Source organism: Saccoglossus kowalevskii, chromosome 19 (assembly GCF_978046115.1).
Source record: "Saccoglossus kowalevskii chromosome 19, keSacKowa6.1, whole genome shotgun sequence".
Classification (NCBI taxonomy): Eukaryota; Metazoa; Hemichordata; class Enteropneusta; family Harrimaniidae; genus Saccoglossus; species Saccoglossus kowalevskii.
This window is the reverse complement of record NC_140659.1, coordinates 16069794-16093396: the sequence shown is the minus strand read 5'-3', so window position 1 is coordinate 16093396 and position 23603 is coordinate 16069794. Positions and strand designations below refer to the sequence as shown.

The following is a 23603-nucleotide window of genomic DNA, read 5'->3' as shown; positions in this document are numbered from 1 at the left end:
GTACAGATATTATATGTGGAATCTTTCCCATTATGTACAGATATTTAGGTGGAACCATTCCCAGTATGTACAGATATTTAGGTGGAATCATTCCCAGTATGTACAGATATTTTATGTGTAATCTTTCCCATTATGTACAGATATTTAGGTGGAACCATTCCCAGTATGTACAGATATTTTATGTGGAATCTTTCCCATTATGTACAGATATTTAGGTGGAACCATTCCCAGTATGTCCAGATATTTAGGTGGAATAATTCCCAGTATGTACAGATATTTAGGTGGAACCATTCCCAGTATGTACAGTTATTTTATGTGGAATCTTTCCCATTATGTACAGATATTTAGGTGGAATAATTCCCAGTATGTACAGATATTTTATGTAGAATCTTTCCCAGTATGTACAGATATTTTATGTGGAATCTTTCCCAGTATGTTCAGATATTTAGGTGGAACCATTCCCAGTATGTACAGATATTTAGGTGGAATAATTCCCAGTATGTACATATATTTAGGTGGAACCATTCCCAGTATGTACAGATATTTAGGTGGAATCATTCCCATTATGTACAGATATTTAGGTGGAATCATTCCCATTATGTACAGATATTTAGGTGGAATCATTCCCATTATGTACAGATATTTAGGTGGAACCATTCCCATTATGTACAGATATTTAGGTGGAACCATTCCCAGTATGTACAAATATTTAGGTAGAATAATTCCCAGTATGTACATATATTTAGGTGGAACCATTCCCAGTATGTACAGATATTTAGGTGGAACCATTCCCATTATGTACATATATTTTATGTGGAATCATTCCCAGTATGTACAGATATTTAGGTGGAGCCATTCCCAGCATGTACAGATATTTTATGTGGAACCATTCCCAGTATGTACAGATATTTTATGTGAAATCTTTCCCAGTATGTACAGATATTTAGGTGGAATAATTCCCAGTATGTACAGATATTTTATGTGGAATCTTTCCCAGTATGTACAGATATTTTATGTGGAATCTTTCCAAGTATGTACAGATATTTTATGTGGAATCTTTCCCAGTATGTACAGATATTTTATGTGGAATCTTTCCCAGTATGTACAGATATTTTATGTGGAATCTTTCCCAGTATGTACAGATATTTTATGTGGAATCATTCCAATTATGTACAGATATTTAGGTGGAGCCATTCCCTGTATGTACTGATATTTAGGTGGAATCTTTCCCAGTATGTACATATATTTTTTGTGGAATCATTCCAATTATGTACAGATATTTAGGTGGAGCCACTCCCTGTATGTACTGATATTTACGTGGAATAATTCCCAGTATGTACAGATATTTTATGTGGAATCTTTCCCAGTATGTACAGATATTGTATGTGGAATCTTTCGCAGTATGTACAGATATTTTATGTGGAATCTTTCCCAGTATGTACAGATATTTTATGTGGAATCTTTCCCAGTATATACAGATATTTTATGTGGAATCTTTCCCTGTATGTACAGACATTTTATGTGGAATCATTCCAATTATGTACAGATATTTAGGTGGAATAATTCCCAGTATGTACAGATATTTTATGTGGAATCTTTCCCAGCATGTGCAGATATTTAGGTGGAGCCATTCCCAGCATGTACAGATATTTTATGTGGAACATTTCCCAGTATGTACATATATTTTATGTGGAATCTTTCCCAGCATGTACAGATATTTAGGTGGAATAATTCCCAGTATGTACAGATATTTTATGTGGAATTTTTACCCAGTATGTACAGATATTTCATGTGGAATCTTTCCCAGTATGTACAGATATTTTATGTGGAATCTTTCCCAGTATGTACAGATATTTTATGTGGAATCTTTCCCAGTATGTACAGATATTTTATGTGGAATCTTTCCAATTATGTACAGATATTTATGTGGAACCATTCACAGTATGTTTAGATATTTAGGTCGTACCATTTTAAGTGTGTTCAAATATTTGGGTGGAACCATTTCCAGTGTGCTCGGATATTTTATGTGAAACCCTTCCCAGTGTATTGAACCATTTATGCGGAATCCATCCCAGTGTTCTTAGATAATTATTGCTCTTCCATACTATAAAATACAAAGATGTATTTCAGTGAATAATGCACCTTAAGTGGTCTGATGAAAATACTGATAACACCATTTGTACATGTGACTGTTATTAGACACTCTATTGTGACTTTTTTCGTATGCAAAGTAGTATATAGTATCGCGCACACTCCGCGATACTAACATCGCTCTTGTTCATTTCATGAAGTCACGATAAAATTAATTCATATATGGTTCCCGCAGAAACTGATTCATCACTCGTCTCTAGATTCTTCGCGTGTTACAATTGGACACTCCATTACCGACTGATTCTGTATCAAACCCTTCCTAATGAGAAGAAATCGAATCGTAATTAGGTTGTATTGTGTTCGTAATAGTCGCAGGTCGTACGCTGTTGTTAAAACGCTTCCCTCTGTGCAAAACGAATAGATAAGAAGCAAGCCGAATTTGAGTGTCATACATTTGATACATTGTGATTTATGACAGTCTTTGTTGAACTAGTTGGACAATCTTCTTCCAACGACTACTTATATGAATATTTATCGATGTATTCTGTTATTGCTTCCATTGTGTTCGATATTTTATTGGCCTTACTCCTGCCTAGATCTCAATATAATAACAACATATCTGATCAACCAGCAACAACCAACCAATATGTGGACACGAATCACACACAAGCATACACACAATTAATGGAATTATTTTTTTTTTTATAATCGCGTGCATAGTGCTACTCCAGAAATGACGCATTTAGCGGGTGCTATATTATCAATGATCACAATATACACTCATTTATAACATTTGTGGCACCCCATGCCGGATTCCTACCGATGTCATTGCCAGGCAATCAGTCGAAGTGACGCTCCAAATCCCCGTGGGAGTTTTTCCTGTAGTACCAAATGACAAATTAATCGAATAAAAATTTGTGTTCACGTGAATTTTGAAAGCTGATTCAGGTCAGACAAGAATTCAATCCAAACTATAATACACGTAAGATTGCGATTTCAACCAGTTCGTTCAGTCCATTTGCTCCAGTTTAATTCCCTGCGATACAACGTAATCTCCAAGGCTTGTCATACTCCATTGAACACACTGTGATTAGCCGGGCATTCTGGGAATTCTTATATCGATATCCACCTTGTCTTAGAGTAATAGTGTTAACCTTATTACGAAGGTTTTTGTGCGACATTTTCGCGGTTTTGTTTAGACAAACTAATTGCGCACTGCTTGACATATTACACACGTTGATATTACGTCATTCTAAGTTTCCTGTTTTTATGTACTAGTAATTTTTAGATTTTTGCTTTTTATAGATTTGTCTCGTGTTTTTCGCTAAATTGTGATGTTCATTTAAATGTAATGATCTTACTGTAATTTAACAACAACAGCAACAACAACAACAACAACAACAACACGTACTTCAGATTGGTTGCGGTCGGGTAATTAGTTTTTGGTATGCTAGTAATTAGTGAAAATAGCAGTTTTTAAAAGATATTCACGTCATTTCAAAAAGATGATGTTATCGCGAAAACATCCCCAGTCTTCGACCAATTTCTGGAAAAAGTGAAAATAGCAATTTTTAAAAGATATTCACATAATTGCCAAATGATGGTGTTATCGCGAGATCATCCCCAGTATTCGGCCAATTTCTGGAAAAAGTGAAAATAACAATGTTTTAAAGATATTCACGTAATTGCAAAATAATGGTGTTATCGCGAGATCATCCCCAGTATTCGGCCAATTTCTGAAAAAAATAAATACAATTTCAATTTTTTTTTATCATACAAAATCACCCAGAGTGAAGCCAGTCTAGTTACAGTCATCTAGCACGAATGTGGTACATATAACCTCGCAAACTATCTGTTAGTCTAGGTGACTGACTCTTTAAATTTGAATATCACTTTAGTTAGCTGATTTAACTTCAGCTTTAGCCGTGGAAATTCCTTTTAAAAAGTGCATTATTTGGTATATGCACTGGAATTATCTTCTCAATTAAATGTACGTTATTGGAAATGAATTCAGTCAGTTAAGTGAGCCAATTTCCGGTTCTGATTAAGTGACTCAGTAACGGATTAGTCGTCCCCGTTTAATAAAATGTACAAACCCATGTTAGTATTTAGATTGAATTTGCTACAAGATTCTAGGATATTGAGAAACATATTTGTGAGTCTTATCATGAAGAGATTTAATTCGCGACGGATTGGTCTTGTTTTGCACATGGGGAGAGGGAGTATTATTTACTCTGCCAAGGATTGTCAGATATCAACATATCAAAGCTTTGACGGAAATACACGACATCTATGAAATCAAATTATTTAGTGTGAGGTCTATGTGATATCATTATTATAGTGAAAAGAGAAATAATATCGCCTTTTGTTAATTGCATGTTGTGTGTCGATATCAAAATTCTGATGGGAAGTTGTTTTCATCCGACAGATTAACGTAAATTTAGGAATACTTGTGAAATTATATATCTTTTTAATTAAAACGTAGAATGTTCTCTATCGTATTCATCCTTGAATCTAAAGCAATGTTAACTTAAATGTACCTCTAAATGTTTGAGGGCCTCTTTTCTGTTCTGTTCATGCTCTAGGCGCCGCGGTCCTCGTACAGTGTGCGTTTGAACTGCGTGTAAACAAACATTGTACTCGTTGCGGACGTTGCAAGGGACTCACATTGAACAGGACGCGGGCGACGACTCCGCTGTAACAATAATGAGACACATTATCAGTCTAGAGTATTATTCTTTATTTTAAATCTGGATAAGATTACCAGCCTCGGGAAATTCTTGACGGCTGTGACACATGGAAACGGGTTTTTACATTCCACGCTAAAGCTTGTTTATATCTGTTTGACCTCAAGGTCAGCCAGATTCATATCTTGAGTTACCATTCATGCTTATGACATTGCTGATGTCAATTCAAATATAGTATGCGTGAAATATATCACAGCCGTGACGTGTATGCAAAAAATGATTATTAATATTAATAATACCATAGAGTTTAAGTGATAATTTAAAATAAATGTCACGTTTCTGATTTTTTTTTCAGCCAGTGGATGTGACAACGAAAACTACGATTTGGCATGTGATATTCACTGCAGCCATACCATAGGTATTTATAATAATAATATTATTAATAATTATATATAGAAATAATACAAATTTGTTTACTTCTTGGAAGTACCGGTCAACCGAGTCGAGGTATTTCTATTGTCATATCTATTGACCTGTACGTAGACAGCTTATTTGATTTCGCATCGCGCTGCAATTCGCAGACCTCGCGAAAATGTATTCGGTAAATAGAATCAATTACACATGTCTCAGATTCCAAGATATTGCCGAAGCGTAAAAGCGACGAATCCTTTAAATATTTACCGGTGTCGTGTTTCGTTTATGCAGGCCCCCAGTGTCATTTGAATATTGCCAGTAATATTGAGTGGCCAAGAACCCCTGCTGGTGAGATGGTATCGATGCCGTGTCCGAAGCGTAGCCACAAAGAGAACGAGGATGACCCAAAAAGTAAGTCGGTGATCGAATTCCATGACTCGTTTGTGTTTATATCGATGTGAGTCGCCATATTACCCGAAGCATATTGTGATCCCTTCCGATGCTTTCATAGGGTATGGTAACAGGACGTGTTCTTTTATTCCCGGGGCAATCAATGGAAAGTGGGAAACACCGTATATAGCAGAATGTGCCTCCCAATCACAACTTGATCTACAAAATGAAGTAAGTTGACAAGTTTATTACTTATTTAGTATTTGCAGCGGTGGACTGACATTCTGACGTCCGTTGCGCCCTCATCGGGCTGCGAAAAATTTAACCGTCGGCAGAGTGCGCAAATCAAATGAGTTTGTCTTTGCTGAGGCTTCCTGTTTATATTTTTAGATAGCATATATTGCATTTTAGAACCAGGGAATAATACTGAATAGAGTGGAAATCCTCAAAAAATTGTAAATCTCTTAAATTAAATACTAGTATATTTTTAAGAAAAAAATGTTGTTTCATTTCAGAATAACAAGTACTTGTAACGGTCAACAGTGTCATAAACTGACAATAACCTAATATATCATTTCCCGTTCACTGCGAAATCCCGTGTTATGCGTGAAATCGAGCGTAAAACGACGAAGCGTTGTGTTGTCACGGGAAGCGCTGTCTCAGCACTGACCTGGGGTGCGTTTGATTTGCAAAATCACGATCATGCAGCGTCAATGCATGCGCAAACGAAGGCATCATAGAGTCGCAGTGACGTCAACATCGCGTGGAATTCGACAAACGCGAAAGTGTTATAGGAGTATTTCCGCGATTAAATAATGTGCTATATTCATTTGATGATGGTCAATTTTAATGGTATCTCAGCGTAATATTCTCTTCTCAAAGGTCGGCATTTTGAAAGTTCGATCGAAATCAAATCATTCGATTTTGTGATATGACGTTCGGTCCGCGCCTTTACCGCAATACATGAGATCTCAAAGTAAAAGGGAAGTCATCTATTTCAGCACCTTCTTCAGACAGATTTTCTGGCCCTACTGTATTTTAGCATTTGGATCTACATATGAAACAAAACAGTTTGCGAAAAATGTCAAGATTTGAAGAACTTTCAAGAGCCGGCAGCTGACATGATACTTCGTGTAGACTATGCGAACTTAACTCCAATTAAGACTGGATCTATGCAGATATGACTTTATCATACACATCGGCATTTAGGAGTTGTTATTGCGTCGAAAATCAAACCAGAATCCAAAATAATTCCAATTTCAATTTCCTTATTTTTTCAGATAAATGTAACTTTCAACAGAGCCAATTATAATATGTCACACGTTTTAACCTATGCACATAAACTTGATAACTACACGAAGTCACGCAAGACGAACCCAATCGACCTTTCGATTGACATAGCATGCTTTGCGGCGATAATGGACGCACAGTGGAGACTAGTTGAAAGTCAGATATTCGGTGACACGCATAAATACAATCCAATGGCACAACAGACGCAGATGACTCCAACAGTTCTTCCGTACTTAGGCTTAGACGACATAGAGGATTTCGCAAAGGTCAGTTTGAAGTTAACAAGTTACAAATAAATCCCTTTCTTTCAAGTGGCTCTCTGCAACGTAGTGATTCAGTGCTATAGCATGCATCAGTGAGCCATAATACTGGGCATGTGCAGCTCCGTCCTCGTCTTTACAGTACAGTCATGAGCAATATATGTTTGTCTTCCATATAACAATTACTAGTATTGTAAAAACTGAAAACAATATTCATACTTCGAAAAATACATTATGATCTATAATAAGATTTGTTCATATTCCTTCATAGATCGTTAAAGATATATTCAATGCCATCGCAGATACGAAGAATGACGTTGCCTGGAAACAGACCATCCCCAAAGGAAAAGAGGCAGTGGCGTTGATAAAAACCATGGATACGTTCACTGACATACTGAGCGAAAGTCTAATGTTACACGTTAAACAAGGGAATTTAGATCACAAAGACGCATCTATCAGTCTATTTGCCAGCAACATTGGTAAGTAAAACGTCCACACGCAGCACATATTCACGTCACGTCAATTCGAAGCTACTTACAAGATTGTGCCTGATTGGCTACCCAACCCTAACACCTAACAATCAGACCAATCACAGAGAAGCTTCTTTGTTGACGTATCAAATTCTGCCTTGTATATGAGCTTCGACTCAACTGTGTTCAGAACCACTTTTCTCTCAAAACGCTTGGTGGCGTCATAGTACGCGTCCAGACAACTGCGTATACGATTAATTAAGCTGTGAAATATACAAGACGGGCAGAACTAGACTTGCATACAATCACTTGTTTAATTGAAGGTGTTTTTTCAATAAAATAAAATGTGGGAGTGTATAAATGGCGAAAGCCGAGTTACCGCGAAATACACAAGAGACTGTATGCAAATCTAGGACAGAACGTAAGCGAGTCAAATAAGTAATGTATTTTCGTGTTTCGAAATTGCAGATGTACATTGGATGATGTAATATATGAATGGTTATAACATTTATACTCAAAGTTCTATAGGATGTTACGATGAATGTTGATGACAAGATGACATCTCAATTATCAAATACCGAGCGTATTACATCCAACAATCAAATTAAGATTTAAATACTGCTTTATAAAACGCATCATCTGACATTTTTTTTTTGATATTTAGGATTTTATCACTATTTTCAATCCTAGAAAAACTTGAAAATATCATGTCAGCGAGGCCTTTTCATGAAAACACGGACGATATGGTGTTATGAGTTCGAATAAATAAATTTATATTTTCACTAATATACGCTGTGAAATGAAATTTCTAAATTCATTTGAATATGTTCAAAAGTGGAGTCACTTCAGCTTTACAAAGTAACTGCGCTCTCAATTGGATAACATGGCCCGTATTTCTATGATGTGAAATACAGTAATACACGACATTAACCACGATTAAACATGGATTCTAGATTATATCATTTTAATAGCATGACGTATTTTGAAACTTAATATAGCTCTAGATGTGAGCGTTGTTATGGTGTCCGGGTATCCAGGAACGACGTTTCCAGGGGACTCCTTTGAGGACCTACCTTGGGACATGGATATAGACGACTACATATCACTACCTATTGAGTTGTTCTCTAATCTTGACACGGAAGAACAACCTGGTAAGTACACACTCTGTCACTGGGGAAATAACCCTTTCCAGTATATTGTTGCGAAAGCACTGTCCAGGTGCGTCGAGGACGGAGAGGGAAACTTCGAGATGACATACGTAGAGATACCAGATTCGACCCAAAGAAATACACATAGTTCATTTCAGATAGTCACTTTGTATTCACCCAAACGGTCAGCTGAGGTAACCCCTCGCTGTCCACTTCTCTCGTTCTCTCTCTTGTTACAAAATGTTGCCAACTCTCTATCTTAAAAGTCTCTAAGGCGTGGAAGATTAAACATGTGATCAGTCAATCGCTGCAGTCGTTGGGAAGTGTCTCACGGTTAAAGCCTTGCAACTACTAAATACAAGTAAAAAAACTCTTTATCAAATTCCTGTAATATATGTTTATAATCTCTACCCTAAACATGCAAGTTGTTGATTCTAAACAATAGTCTAACGGCATGTGAGTGTACTATGGTAACAATGTGATAAGTGTTTTTGTCGCTAGTGGGCGCTGTTAGGTTCTCCATCGCTAAAGCGGGCGCGTCTTTTTGAAAGGGTGTACCGAAGTTTGTATTGCGCAGGATCGAAATAAGGACCGTGACCATAGATACCCCATCGCACTGACGTCACATTTATTATTTCACATTATTACAGACCTTCACGTTTGTATTATTTTCACTGTTTAATAAATCGTATTGAACTCACATGAATATTACTGCGTTATTTTATTGGAAATATAATTTTATTTAACAATTTTATTTCAGAATATTCAGCAATATCTAACATCAAATATAATACCCTTGGCAGATATCTACCAAACCACAAAGAGTGAGTAGTATATACTATTTTCTGGTATATATGCTAGTAAATCAAACTTTCTATGTGAGTACCCCCCCCCCCGAGCTAATGCCCACAGCCTAAGACATAGTCAGAAAAGACAAACCATTACTTCTTCAGTTTCAACAAAAATGCAACGGATGGCAAGCTTGTGATTCACATGGCTGTATTTGGGTTTGATACCAGCATGACCAAGATATATATTTTTGAGTGAAATTTCAGAGAAAACAACTTTGTCAAAATCAGCTTCATTTTTTGACTTTCCACATCTGTGATGATACTGTTTACTAATTGATTTTTAAAACTAAACACTTTTGCGTGATACCTATACGGTATCAGTTTATTCAACTTTACCAACTTTTTTTCTTAGGAAACCTTTACTGAACTTTCTTTTCCATTTCATTTGCCATGACATTGGTTAAAAGTAGATTTTTTTTGTGACCGCAAAATTACCCTTTGTTTCAAACTGTATTAGCCCAATTAATCCGATGAAAGTTGGGTACATATTGAGACGGGACAGGGCATTATTACCGTGTTCACACTAGAAAAAGTTACTTCAGCGTAAGTTACACCAGTAGCCGGTAATTAAAAAGATAAGAATCTTAGAATCGTGTGTTCATAACAGAAAGTCTTACATGAAGTGTGACAAGTATGGCGGCATTGGATAATGTGCATGGTGGGGCTCGCCCGGCGATAGCTAATGTTTCGGGTGACCATATTTTGTTGTATTTATTTTCAATTGAGCAATAATAGTTGACAATTCTGGATCATGTAAAATGGCAAAATAATAAACATAAATACGATTCTAAATTCTGTTTTGACACCGAGTTATGCCGGTGCTGATAGCCCTTCAATGTGGTACAAGCTCCGCTCCGCCATGATTGTTACAATCTTTGAATACGTAGACGTTACCTTGTCCCATCTGTTTTTCTCATACACAGAAGTAAGTTATGAACACAGTGTTTGTTATTCTATGTACACTTCCGTTTCAGTCCAATCAAAGTAACGCATTTTCGCAATAAAGCCTTGGAGAATAGGCATAAAAATGATAATATAAACACAGCCGTAATGGTTAGCAAAATCCACATGCCGAATGCAGATGAAGTTTTCAAGAATATGACGTCACCGATTCTCATGCATTTACATTACGCCGAGGTGAGAATTTACGTTCAATGACGTCATACTATGCGTTATAACATCCAGTAATATGATTGGTTCATAGATGCAGACTGACCATATCCAAACACCGTCCTCTTTTTGCCACACACTGTTCTTTATTTTTTGATTATATTTATTTCACTAAGTTACAAAAATACGACTTGCCATATTCATTCTCTGGCACTGATATGCAAATGGAGGCATGTAACACGAGAGGTAATTGGTTAATAATCTTAGTGACCCGGAAGTAAAAGCGAACGGAATCTTTACCTACAATTGATTTCAATCAGGTTGCATCCTCACTAAGTAATGTTTGTTTCATACTTCCATTTATTCCAGACATTCAATGTATCCAATCCAGAATGTGTCAGTTTGCAAATTTTGGAAGAGTAAGTAATATCGGATTTTAGCAACTGTGTATTTTCTTTCAATCATGTTGGCCGTATTTGTCAGCATCTGTCTGCAATGATTTTTTTTTTTAATTTCTCTTTTTGTTTGACCAAACATTGCTAACACTTTCAACGGTATGTTGTTTGTATTTGCAAAGAAAAACAAACAAACAAACAAACAAACAAAGAGTTCGTATACTCGGTAGCATCATTGTCAGTAGTCCGCCACCAGAGGGCGCGCTTCAATACTTTTCTAGTGGAAAATTACTGTGATACTTACATGACGAGCTAACGGTGTTATATATTCAATGATACTGAGGTGAGATACTCCCTTTACACGTCAAGCTAACTATTATTAGCACAATAATTATACATATTGTATTTATTCTTAGTTCTGAATGGAAGTGGGACGGTTCAGGTTGTCAAGTGATATCACAATCGTATATGGCAACTCAGTGTCAATGTTCACATCCGGGCATTTTTGCAGTGACCACTGATATGTATGATGTCAACGTAAGTATACTGGTAACTGTTCTTATTTAAGGTAGAAGCCTACTCATAAATTAAAAAACCCAGAATTTATTCATTTTGCAATAAATTGTACTCCAAGGCAATATAAGGATATTGACCTTTTTTTCGAGAAACTGATGGTTGTATTTTAGTGGAAAATCGCCACTTTTACCACAGGTTCCTATGGCAGAGATATTATGCAATATCTTAAAATCTAGCGTGGTGACATAGGCTGAACAAATCATATATTGTTAATGACTTGTTGTTCTGAATTATTTAAAAAATCTGGGTTTTAAAAAGTGTCAACAAATTTAATTTTTCTTTAACATTGTGTTCTATGGAATTGTTCTAAAAATAGCAATTTTCAAGAAATATTAGAACACATTTCTCAAAAAGCTTAACTGTAACACACAAAATAATGCTATTTCACTGTACCATGGGACATTAGCTTCATATTTGTACATAATAAACTATTGAACATTGTCATACGATTTATGACCAATTTGTCAAAAATTATGACTAGGCTTCTACCTTAAAGGGCGGCAGTCGTCGCGCCGCGTCCTGTTCGATATAGGACTCATAGCGACGTATACAACGCGTGTAAATTACATTGTTTATTTACATGAAATTCGAACACGCGCTGCGCGACGACCACCGCGCTTTAATCGTCAATGAAATTACGCTCGATTTAGAATATTCTATGAGTTTACCAGTGAAAAAATGAGTTATATTCTATTCTCTGTCGTTCTCGTTTTATTGAGAACTTTCTCTTAGGCTGCAAAACATACTGCAGTTTTCAATCGTCAGTGCACCAAATCGTAGTGATGTCGTGATAACGCCAGTCTTGTACGCTAGGTTGACGCTCCATTCGCCGATGTACAATACTTCTAAACTTGAACACGAGTATCAAAATTGCCTCCAGGTCTCGTTTGAACCGCAACCTGATCTCCTACCACGAATCTCATCAGAATGGAGCTCCCCCGGCACCGGCGTTTAGATTAGTAATTTGGTTAAACTTTGACCGATCAGAATGAAAATATACGCAAGCTATCTACACTTCATCCATTCCTAGTGCAGTCAAGAGTGGTCTAGTGCATTGCCGCTTTGTAACTACGTTTTCGGCACAGAATTTCTGTGTGGCGGTCTATATGACGTCAATACATTACTATGGGAACACGCATGTACAGAGTGGTTTGTACGTTGGTCTCATCCACATCACTTCATACCGATACACTGGCCTATTATTCGTGGATGTGTGCCACGATCATAATGTACGGCGTTTATACATCAAAATCTAATTTAAAGCGAGGGAGTCGTCACCTGCGCATGCGTCAGATGGCCATAGTGTCATTGATTTGCGTTTTTAGCTGTGTTGTTTTCGTCGCTTGAGACTCAATTCCCGCGCGTGCGCAGGTGACGACCCCCCCGCTTTAACCATCAACATTATGGTGCATTTTTAATAGCACACACAAAATATGTTTGCGTCCTGATTGTATCTTTAATCTTGTTTCTACAGTGGAATTGCTGTAACGAAAGAATTTTTGAAGTGACCGTAGCGGGATACGTCGGCTATATCCTCAACGTTACGTTCTGTGTAGCATCGTTGATTTTATTCTCGTATTTCAAGTAAGTATCTCCGTCGCGGTGGGTCCTTCTCTGGTATCCTCGCAGTGAATAAATACTGCTGAATAATCCACAGTGTACAATACATTCAATTGATGCAAAATAAAATGAACGAACGACAAATACTGTATTCTCGGGGGCGATGCTACGTCACAGAACGCTCTATGTTGCTTGGACATACATCACTGTAAAATGTATGTTTATGGGCTATGCGCACTGCTTCGGAGTGCCAGTAACAGCTAAAGTCAGGAAAACAGCCCTTTAAGGTGATCCACTGTTTAGAAGAGTGTCAACAACTTGCCCAAAGTTGTTATTATTATTATTATTATTATTATTATTATTATTATTATTATTATTATTATTATTATTATTATTATTATTATTATTATTATTATTATTATTATTATTTTCATAATTGAATGTCTTGAATTGAAATTTCACCGTGACAGCTGTTGGATGTGAACAAATGCTAACCCGTTGTTTCTGATTATTTTTCAGATGTGTTTCTGACACTGTGAACGTTCACAGAAACTTGGCATTGTCGGTTATTTTTGCCGAAACAGCTTACATTGTGGGCGTAACTAGACGGGAAAACGCGGTAAGTTGCCTTCATTGGAACACATACTGTGATGGATTTATCGCGTTTTAGCATTGTACATTTTCTGTATGAATCATCATGGTCTGTGTAGCATCCATAGCTTCCAATCTCACTCATTTTTTCACAAAGCATATTCCCACTCATCACGGACGACCACTGGCGCCACAATGCGTGTGGGACGCGTTCGCTAATTTCTTCGCTTCTTTTTATGACTTTTGGTTTCATGAAAGAAACAACAAATCTTAGTGGTGACGTCTTGTCCTGCTTTGTTTCGGACAGAAGGATGAACATGTATATTTAGGTTAGAATTCTCGTCCGATTAATGTTTCGATTAACGGCATGTGTAAAAATCCTTATTAGCTTATTTTTTCTCCCATGATGCTCAGTCCCAACGGATTAAATACTGTCGACATAACCGTGACGCCCTCCGTATTTTTTGCATTTCAGGACGTATGCAAAGGATTCGCAATTTTACTCCACTACTTTTTTACAGCCGAATTTTGTTGGCTATGCAACGAGGCTTTCAATTTATATGTAGAAGTCGCCAATTCTATACACGTAGAAACGCAACAACAAAGACCTATGTTGAGATATTACATAATAGGATGGGGTGAGTGATTTCATTGCCGCCCTCTATGGTATAACATGTAAATGTTTCAACGGCCGCCGATGGTGGCGTTGTTGGCTGTAAAATAATGAGCATATTTATACGACAATTAGTACTAACTCGCTTGAGAAGAAAATATATTTTTAGATTTATGGTGTTGCATTATTTGTTTAATTCATTGACAAAATATAGTTTTCTGGGTGTTACATGTTTTCTTTGTTTGTTCTAGTATTTCCCGGTGTTTTGGTTGGTGCACTAGTCGGTGCGAATTGGGATAATTATTTCGCGGATGACGTGTAAGTACATGTTGCTATTTGAGTCCATTATATTGTCAATTGATATAAACAACGTTTAATTCCCGCGAAACAGCGAAATACATTCGTAATTTCTAGAATATTTTTACTTCCCGCTACAAACTCACCACGATTACTTGATTACTTCCGGTCTTAGTACCCCAGTGTTCTTTACTTACTAAGCACGTAGTAGTTTTGTGTAATGTTATTTGTTCTTCAGGTGCTGGGTGAAAATGGAGCAAATCTGGTTATTTGTAGGGCCGGTGGCAGGAGTATGGGCTGTAAGTTCTCTAATTCACAACAATAAGCCTACATGATATGTAACTATTCTGTCGTCAACCCTCTAAACTCCGAAACAACTTCAATCATATTTTTCAACCTAAACTCTAATTCTTCACATATTTGTTCAAAACTTGTTAGCAGTGGTTAATCATAATCAATTCGTCCAAAATAAAAAAAATATATATATAGAAAAAAAATATCGCAAAACTGAGTGAAATGTTACAACAAAATTTTGATGGGAAACATAATGGAATTCGGGAGAGACGTGTATTTATATCACGTATGTACGCACGTGAAAATGATATTAATTAAATTTCCAATTAACGTAAGTAGTTTATATTCTATCAAATAATAATAATAATCTACCCTGTTATGCAATTGCCGTCGATATTGTGTTTATTTTTTGTGTGTATGACATTGCAAATACGACGAATTAATGTTCTCCAACCTATAAAACCATAATTTGCCAATTCACCGGATGCAGGAAATGTTATTATCGGGCTGCACACTCTGACAATGTCTTCATTAGACCAGCAAATTAAACAAGCTCGGAGTTAATTCATTTTAGGCAATTACTTGGAACTCAGTCATTGTGACCAGAACTATGACAAATGACAATTATGAATGTTTTAAAATGTCTTTATTAACAGCGTACACTCAATTGACCCCCCATGCTTATGCGATGAATGTATATCCAGTGTGTTTCCCATCATTTAATAATTGTACCATTCAAAACGGCTATTTGAAAGCATAATAGTATATGTACACAAACATTGTTTTGAAAACACGTTCACTTTCAGTGGTCATTCAGCATTCCAGTTACGAAATTAAAGCCTCATTATTTCTCGTCGCAAAATACGTTCTAAAAACTGAACGCTGTACAAACGCAAGTGTGTTTTTTTGGCTGATTAAACATTTAATTATTTAAAACCGTATGTTATCTATTGCATGGCAGATGACGGATGGCGTCGGTCAACGTCAAGACAAAATTAGAAAACCATCTGCACCTGCTGCATGGCTCAGTGGCGGATCCAGCAAAATGTATTGGGGGGCGGTCCAAGCTACGCTTAAGATATACGGACCGTAAATCGCAGAGAAGCTATGCGTAATCCAGATGATACGAATTGTCATGCGTTGGGGGGGGGGCATGGACCCCTGGCCCTCCCTCTGGATCCGCCACTGGCATGGCTGGTATTCTGTCTTAGCTTATTTATTGGAATTTGTTAATGACGTGTAACATGGCCAGATAATTAGAAAAGTGAACTACGGATGATTACGCATCTATAGAAAAATGTAAAAACATCATTAATAATTACTACTACGTAACCATAGTAACACTTCAAGAGGCAATATTGGAAATGTTTTTAGTTTACGCCAAATAATGATTTGCTACTTAAGTAATGTAACAGACAAACTTAAAAGTTATCCATGTTGCCGTGCAATGCGACCACTGCACAGTTAGATAGAGGTCAAAGTGCGGTGGCGACAGCATATTGACAATAGAAAGCCACCTGTCTTTTTTTATAATGGTTAATTTGCATAACATTATAAGAAGATAGGTTGAAGACCAATTTAATTTGTTATGAAATGAACCTTATTCTCATCGTATCATTTCTCCAATATAGATTACCTGTTTTGTACTAACTTTCACTGGTAAAGACATTGTTGAAAGTTCGTATTCAAAAGATAAACTAGCCAATAAAGTTGTGAGGTAAGCGTCACACACAAATACTAAGGCTCCTTTGTAACGAAGTGACCGTGTGGTCAAATTTGCACCACGTTCGCTGTTGCTACCCTAAAAACCGGCCTAGTAACTACCGGCTGAGTAAACTGTATTACGCGACTCTGACGCGCATGCGTATATATCACGTATTTTTTTTTAATGGACGACATTATTTTGCATGTAATCGAATGAATTACGTCAGACATTTTTATTTTTACGATTTCCAGATATCCACAATAAGATTGCGTTTACCTAGAATTAATGTACTGATATTCTTTTGTTTATTTTGTTTCTAGCAACCACTGCAAAGGATGCTGGGTACAGATGACGCTGATTATGATATCATGGGTTTTTGCATTTGTCTCCATCAAAATGATCGGCATCATTTTACAAGTCTTGTACGCCTTCTTTGTAATACTCCAGGTGGGTAAAGCGTCTTAATTTCGTGCCCGTCTTGCGGGTTGCATCCAGGTTACCATGACATTTTGGGAAGGCTTCTTTACCTCCACCAGATAACTCTAAAAAGCGTGGATGAATTTTATGTTGATTTTTGAGGGGGTTGCCCTCGAGGCATTGGTCAATCACTTAGATTTGAGGAGATATGTCGATCCGGTTGTCAGGGAGACTGGATTGATTGGAAGGAGTCTTCGCCATGCGGAGGTTTTGTGCATGAAATCAGCAGAACTCGCAATGAATGTACGAATTTGTATGTGTAACGTCCTTCCCACTTCCTATGCGCACGTGTTCTACACCGGTCTATGTACATGTGTTGAAACACAAGAATTATGACGTCACGGTCATGGACAGCGACTAGGGAAATGTACACAAGAATGAAGGCACTACCTATGACAACGCACACACGCTGGAGAAAATCGATTGATGTACCGTACCGGAAAGTCTCGTCAACGATGGTTTTAGTTCACGCAGGACATCACATGTCTAACTTTTTTTTGTGCCAGATTATATGGCACGGCTGCGTGTCGATTCCCACTTGGGGACCTTGCCCAGGATTCTGTCAATGAAAACATCACGCCAAATAGCTTCGACCGACGGGTGAACATTTACTATTTATAAGGGTTCGTTCCGTGGTCACACTGAGAGGGTACCAAGAGAAGTTTTAGAAACAAACAATGATATAAAGATGCTTGTTATGTATCCAATATAATATATAGTGTTATTTATACTTTTATTCCATATACCATGGCAGAGTAATATTTTCTATACTATGTAATAAAAATTCAGGCAATCTGATTGGTCCATGCAAGCAGATTGAACTTTTGACATCACAACTACCACAAAATACTCCAATATATTTTTAAACAATATTTTTTTAAATATTAAGGGATTTATATTATTTCGATTATTTTTGGTAATTTTAAATGCTAGCTAATGTGTGATTTGTAGCTGCATATATGCATATATTTGAGACGTCATTTTAAAAATTCATCCAACCTCAACTTCTCTTGACACAGGAACTTGTTTCACTGATGTCTGGTGTCGATTTGTTCACGGATTGTGAAAAAAGCCACGGTTTGAATTGGTTCCACAATTAGTAATCTTGTACTATTTAAATCATGGTCACGTGATGAATACGGCTTTGCTTTATGGGGCACAACCATCAAGTGACACTGATTTGCTCAATTAGTTCTACTGCTGTCGCTAATTGGGTAGTTTCCGCGAATCAATTGCCGCTGTGAATACGCGTCGCTTAATTTGTAGTCAACGAACTAAGCGGCACTTTGATTACGGCAGCTTACGTCAAATAGCCACAGAAATTATAAGAACGTTCATTGGTCGATTCAAGACAGATCACACCCCTGACAGACACCCCTGAAACCGTAACTATAGTGATGCCTCTGAAAATATCTATTTTTCTTAATCGCAAAAGGTTAAGCTAACGGTAATCAGTGATTGTTTTATGCAAATAAGCCAAGACGCTCAACGGTGAGTTGAATACGCGTACACAAATTGCGATCACTGCGCCAGTGTTTAGCCGTTAGAAGCTGTGAACCGAGTATACACGGGCTAAACAGGATATCATATTCGTTACCTTACAATATCAGATTTATTAAACTCACGTAATAATTTTTCAAGGCTTGGGACAAATGAAAAATTACCAGATTTGTCACTCACATGAGATATCCTCGACGTGCTATATAGTTGGGAGGAGGTAACTTAATGACAAGGAAAAAATTACGAAGATTTCCCTTGTCGCTACCTTACATGAAACCAAAGTCACCATTCATCTATCTTGCAAAACGTTAAGCGCGATGCTTCATGAGAGCGCAATCATGATGACAGCTTTCATGAATCGTTACTAAAATCGTGTTAGCTCGAAATATTTTTCTGTTTCCTCTATTATTGAGTTGAATCACATGCAAATTAAACTAATTGCGAAATTGGTTGCCTTATAATAAGCATTCAGTGTACGGGATCATGATGGTAGTCCTCTCCAACATCAATACAATTCTATCCAACAACTGGTAGGGGTAATTCGTTAATATAATTGAATTTGAATAAGTGTTAAACCTACCTATATTCAACCTGTTCATCTATTCATTATAGTTCTTTCATCATTTCGAATAATCTTGCATAATAAAACCATGCTACCATTCATTGCGACAATAATGATTTAATTCTACAATTGGCGAAGTGTTTTTTTAATCTTTAGCTTCTGAATAAGCGTCTTTGTTCATAAGCAATATGATCTCAGACAAATGCCGGTTAATCGTACAGCACAAATGTAGATATCGACATTAGCCGAAGGCATCCTTTCTGATGTACAGGTTGGACTTCTAATTCAATTTATTTGCACACTTTTCTAATTTATTTCGGTTGTCATCCGAGGATTATCGGATCGTTGGCCACCATATGTAATTCAAGTCGTCAGTAATCTGAGTTAGTGGGCGTGGGAAAAGTCGATTACTTGATAGGAACATGATCGCCATTATCAAACTGGGGTTGATGAAGCTATTCCATGATGTGAATTCAACCGTGACAGATTTATACAGCAGTAGTTTACATTTAATCCCAATCGTCGAGAATTCAGGAGTGTACGATGCCTTCAGTTTTAATGATTTTATCCCATGCAAATCGGTCTCTTTCAAAAATCGTGAACTTATTTCTGATTTAGAAAAAAAAATGTATTCAAAGATTCATTAGATGACAAATGTGTGACTATATCAATACAGTTCACGTCGATTCCAGTTCTAGTTGATTTCTTGCTTCAATTGGTAACGTCACGTTTCAATCATAGTTCAAGCAATTTCAATTTATTTAAATTACCACTTAAAATGACGGCGCCCGGCAGATAATAGTGTCGTTTAACAGCAATATGCCGGACTGGCATGGTCTAAATTGCTCCGTCGATACATGGACATTTATCGCCCCATTTCCATCCTTTACGAGTAGCAGATCCAATCGGATAACCGCCCAACTTGTATATCTCATTTATCTTTTTAGATTGGATATTTTTTTTTCATAAACGTTTTCAACTATGCTAAGGTGTTATACACATGGGATGTACGCCCTGTGTCATATTGAAGACATTTTGCACTTTGTACGCTCTGACATACTGAAAATGTAACCGCACTCGAAGTTGAAAAAAACACATAATCTTTTATCGGAGCTTCTGTGTTTATTAGCGGAAAGTGCTGCCTCGTCTAGTTATATGATCTAGGAGCGGGTCCCCAGGTACTCTTTGATAGAAGCCAACTAAAAGCGTTTATCAGTACCCTTTCCTTCTCTTAGGAACGCCGAGTGTTTCTCATTTTATTACTTAGGCTAAATTATTTAAGATAAGACAGAAATGCATCGTGGCAGTTTATTAAGAAATTCGTTTGTGCTTTAGATCATCCGACACGATTTTACGGTCTCTGGCAGCGGTGTGAAAAATAACGATTGTCTTAGCATTGCAACGATTGAAATATATTAGAAAGTGAATTGAGTTGATATGTATGTGCTTACGGTTTATGGCCCTGTATCACCCATTTTTACAGACCTGCTAAGTTTTCGTGAAGAGTTCGTGAACTTACAATTGTTTGTTGATACATTGCAAGTCTTTATTTAGGAGACTTCAAACAGGAGGCCCGGCATTTTCCATATTCAATAAAAGAATAGTATGACTCAGAGAAAACGATGGCATATCGCAACGTATTAGAAAACTACCGGAACCGGAAATGAAAATGTACAAGGTGTAAATTTCAAGACCGAGCTACATAGACTGATCGATAAAACATCATTGCTTTTTAAATAACTTTCTTAATTGCATCGCAAGGACCTATTAAAAGCTAACCATTATTGAAGAGATATACAAAATGAAATTAACGATAGATACTTTTTTTAAAGGTTTAAACTTAAGAAATATATGGGTAGTTGATTTCATTAATTAAGTACGACATAAACTCAAGCTCTTTTAATAAAATTTATCAACCTAATTTGTCTATTTGACAATAAACGCATTTCATGTGTATATTAAATTGTTTCGATACTTTTCAAACATGTATATGTAGTATGGCGTGGTACTTTGTTGATTTATAATAGCTGAGAACTGAACATCAAATTTTGTTTTTTGTGTACCAGGAGTTATATTAACTTATAACGTTATTACGTTTGTATAATTATTAATTTGACATCACCATAATTTATACTAAGAGTGAAAACAAATATTTTAATTAAAGTTGCAGAAAACATTATGATGTATTTGTAAGCATGAGTGATACAATAGAATACAACAAAGTGTTATTTTGTCTCGTTTTGATACTTCATAGCAATTTTCTGTTTTTGCATTGCCGAATATTTCTCCGTCTTTTGTTTTCTACACTTTTTAAAGTTCTCTGTGGATGTATTCTCTGGCGTGGGGCAAGTGTCAGTCTATTGATGTTGTTCCTGACAACACTAGAATAATGCATTTGTATATTTTTTCTGACTTTCACCTCAAATTCTTGTTGTATACACTAGTTAGTTTAATTACATTTAATTAATGTTTACAAATTCACTAGAGCTCGTATGTAAAGATTCGAAAGACTTTTTCCTTTAAAAATTGATCTATTGCTCAATTTGGACTGTTTCATTATCTCGAATTTTTTTATTTATCAGGATAATTTATTGCTTTGAAAAATATATCAAATATACCATGTATATTGCAATATAAACAACATTTCACGTGAGTTTAATGTAAATCATACATTGACATATTATTTTTTGTTTTTTTTTACTTACAGGGGTCATTTTTATTTGTGTTTATGTGTATTCTTAATGGCGAAATGGCTATTGCCTTGAGAGATCGAAGAGCACGTCTTGGTTTAGGAGTAACCGGAACATCATTCTCCAGCAAATACAGCGTTTACAGACGCACGCCAACGTCTCCAAGTACGCAACGACCAAGGCCCGACATCCCAGATATAAATACCCCAGGAAGTAGAAATAGTTCATTTTCAGGTAGAGACGAAGAGGGCGTGTTCCAGAAAAGTACCAACCATTTTGTAAGTTAAATTGTTTTTTTCTGTTTTTCTGTGTAGTAGACTTTCGGAGAAATATGAAGTTATTTAATTTTAGTGTCGCATTTGAAAAAAAAAATCACCATGGCAACACACTGGATTCTTTCTTCTTCTTTACTGAATCCCCATGACGACTGCATGCCAATTTACTGTTAAAATGCTGATAAAACTCTCCCAAAATTTAATAAAAGTGTTGCCAATGTGTGGCAACTGCTGTAACCGTAAATGCATTGATGATTCTGAAAATAAACTATTTGTTCAATCGCAGTCGATAAACTGACCACTGATTAGAACGCCCAATGAACAGTGTCCCCCTGTATGCAAATGAATAAAACGCGCTAAAAAGCTTATGACCCGCGCACACACATAACAAATCTAATGTAATTGCTACATGCGTAGGATAAACAAGATATAAAAATTTGTGACTCACGATACCAGATTTATTAAACGCGTGTCACAATTTCCATATATTCCTTGCAAAAAGCTTGAGACATTAGGTAAAATTGCTCTTTTAATAAATCTGATATCGAGGGTAGCTTATTGAATGCCCGCTATATAGAATATACACAGGCTAATGAAATATGTGTGAAAATACCACGCCAGCCAAAGAAAATAAAAGTGAGCAAACGTATTAGTTCTGAGTACAACTTACATTATGTGGAGCATAACAATTGTGTCCTTCTTATATTAGAATATATAACATATAAGTCAGCACATTGTACATTAATTCGCAACACTGTAAATATTACATTTATTCTTGCTAATGCAATATGGATGAGAATACGTCATTTTTAATATTATTGCTTTAATACTACATGTAAATGATTCATTGCATTTTGATTTACCTGAAACTAAAAACGTTGTCCATGCAGCACACGACAAAGTATTCATTAGGTAAAACAATAACATGCGCATGTACAGTGCATATTTTGGTACGTACACTAAAATCACCACATATGTTTATTAGTGTTTTCATTTAATATAATACAAATGCAATATATTTAGTTAAAGTTATATTAGGATAAATCATAATTATTCAAGAACGTGCAGTACAATTTTAAACAAATACATATTTTCGTTTACTATGATATTGCACCTCAGCGAAAAAAAGAAAAGAATCCTTGCTTGTGATGATGGTTAATTGTACTCCATATCGTCGATTTCACTCGATGAAACAGAAATCCGCTTGCATATGAATATCGTAACTTAAAATTAGCACGTTTAACTTCTTTGAATGTCTGGCGCATCCCCACTCCTTCACTTTGTGTGATACTAGCTTTCATGTATATACGTTTTTAACTAATGCGTTTGAAGTCGGAAAATATATTAGAATATTAAC

General features: G+C 36.3%; 1 protein-coding gene across 3 annotated transcripts in view; it reads left to right on the top strand.

Annotated features, from left to right (window-relative positions):
• LOC102808121 (adhesion G protein-coupled receptor L2-like) overlaps nt 1-23603 on the top strand; it is a 61072-nt gene that overhangs the window by 36047 nt on the left and 1422 nt on the right. For all 3 annotated transcript variants that reach the window (XM_085493663.1, XM_085493662.1, XM_078006857.2), the window contains 18 exons: nt 5134-5196; nt 5484-5603; nt 5704-5813; nt 6863-7138; nt 7404-7611; nt 8601-8753; nt 9511-9574; nt 10576-10738; nt 11081-11130; nt 11523-11643; nt 13157-13266; nt 13762-13861; nt 14309-14471; nt 14698-14764; nt 14982-15042; nt 16669-16754; nt 17063-17189; nt 21989-22249. In XM_085493663.1, the coding sequence (XP_085349789.1) occupies nt 5134-5196; nt 5484-5603; nt 5704-5813; nt 6863-7138; nt 7404-7611; nt 8601-8753; nt 9511-9574; nt 10576-10738; nt 11081-11130; nt 11523-11643; nt 13157-13266; nt 13762-13861; nt 14309-14471; nt 14698-14764; nt 14982-15042; nt 16669-16754; nt 17063-17189; nt 21989-22249 (2303 nt within the window). The remainder of the gene's footprint in view (nt 1-5133; nt 5197-5483; nt 5604-5703; nt 5814-6862; nt 7139-7403; nt 7612-8600; nt 8754-9510; nt 9575-10575; nt 10739-11080; nt 11131-11522; nt 11644-13156; nt 13267-13761; nt 13862-14308; nt 14472-14697; nt 14765-14981; nt 15043-16668; nt 16755-17062; nt 17190-21988; nt 22250-23603) is intronic.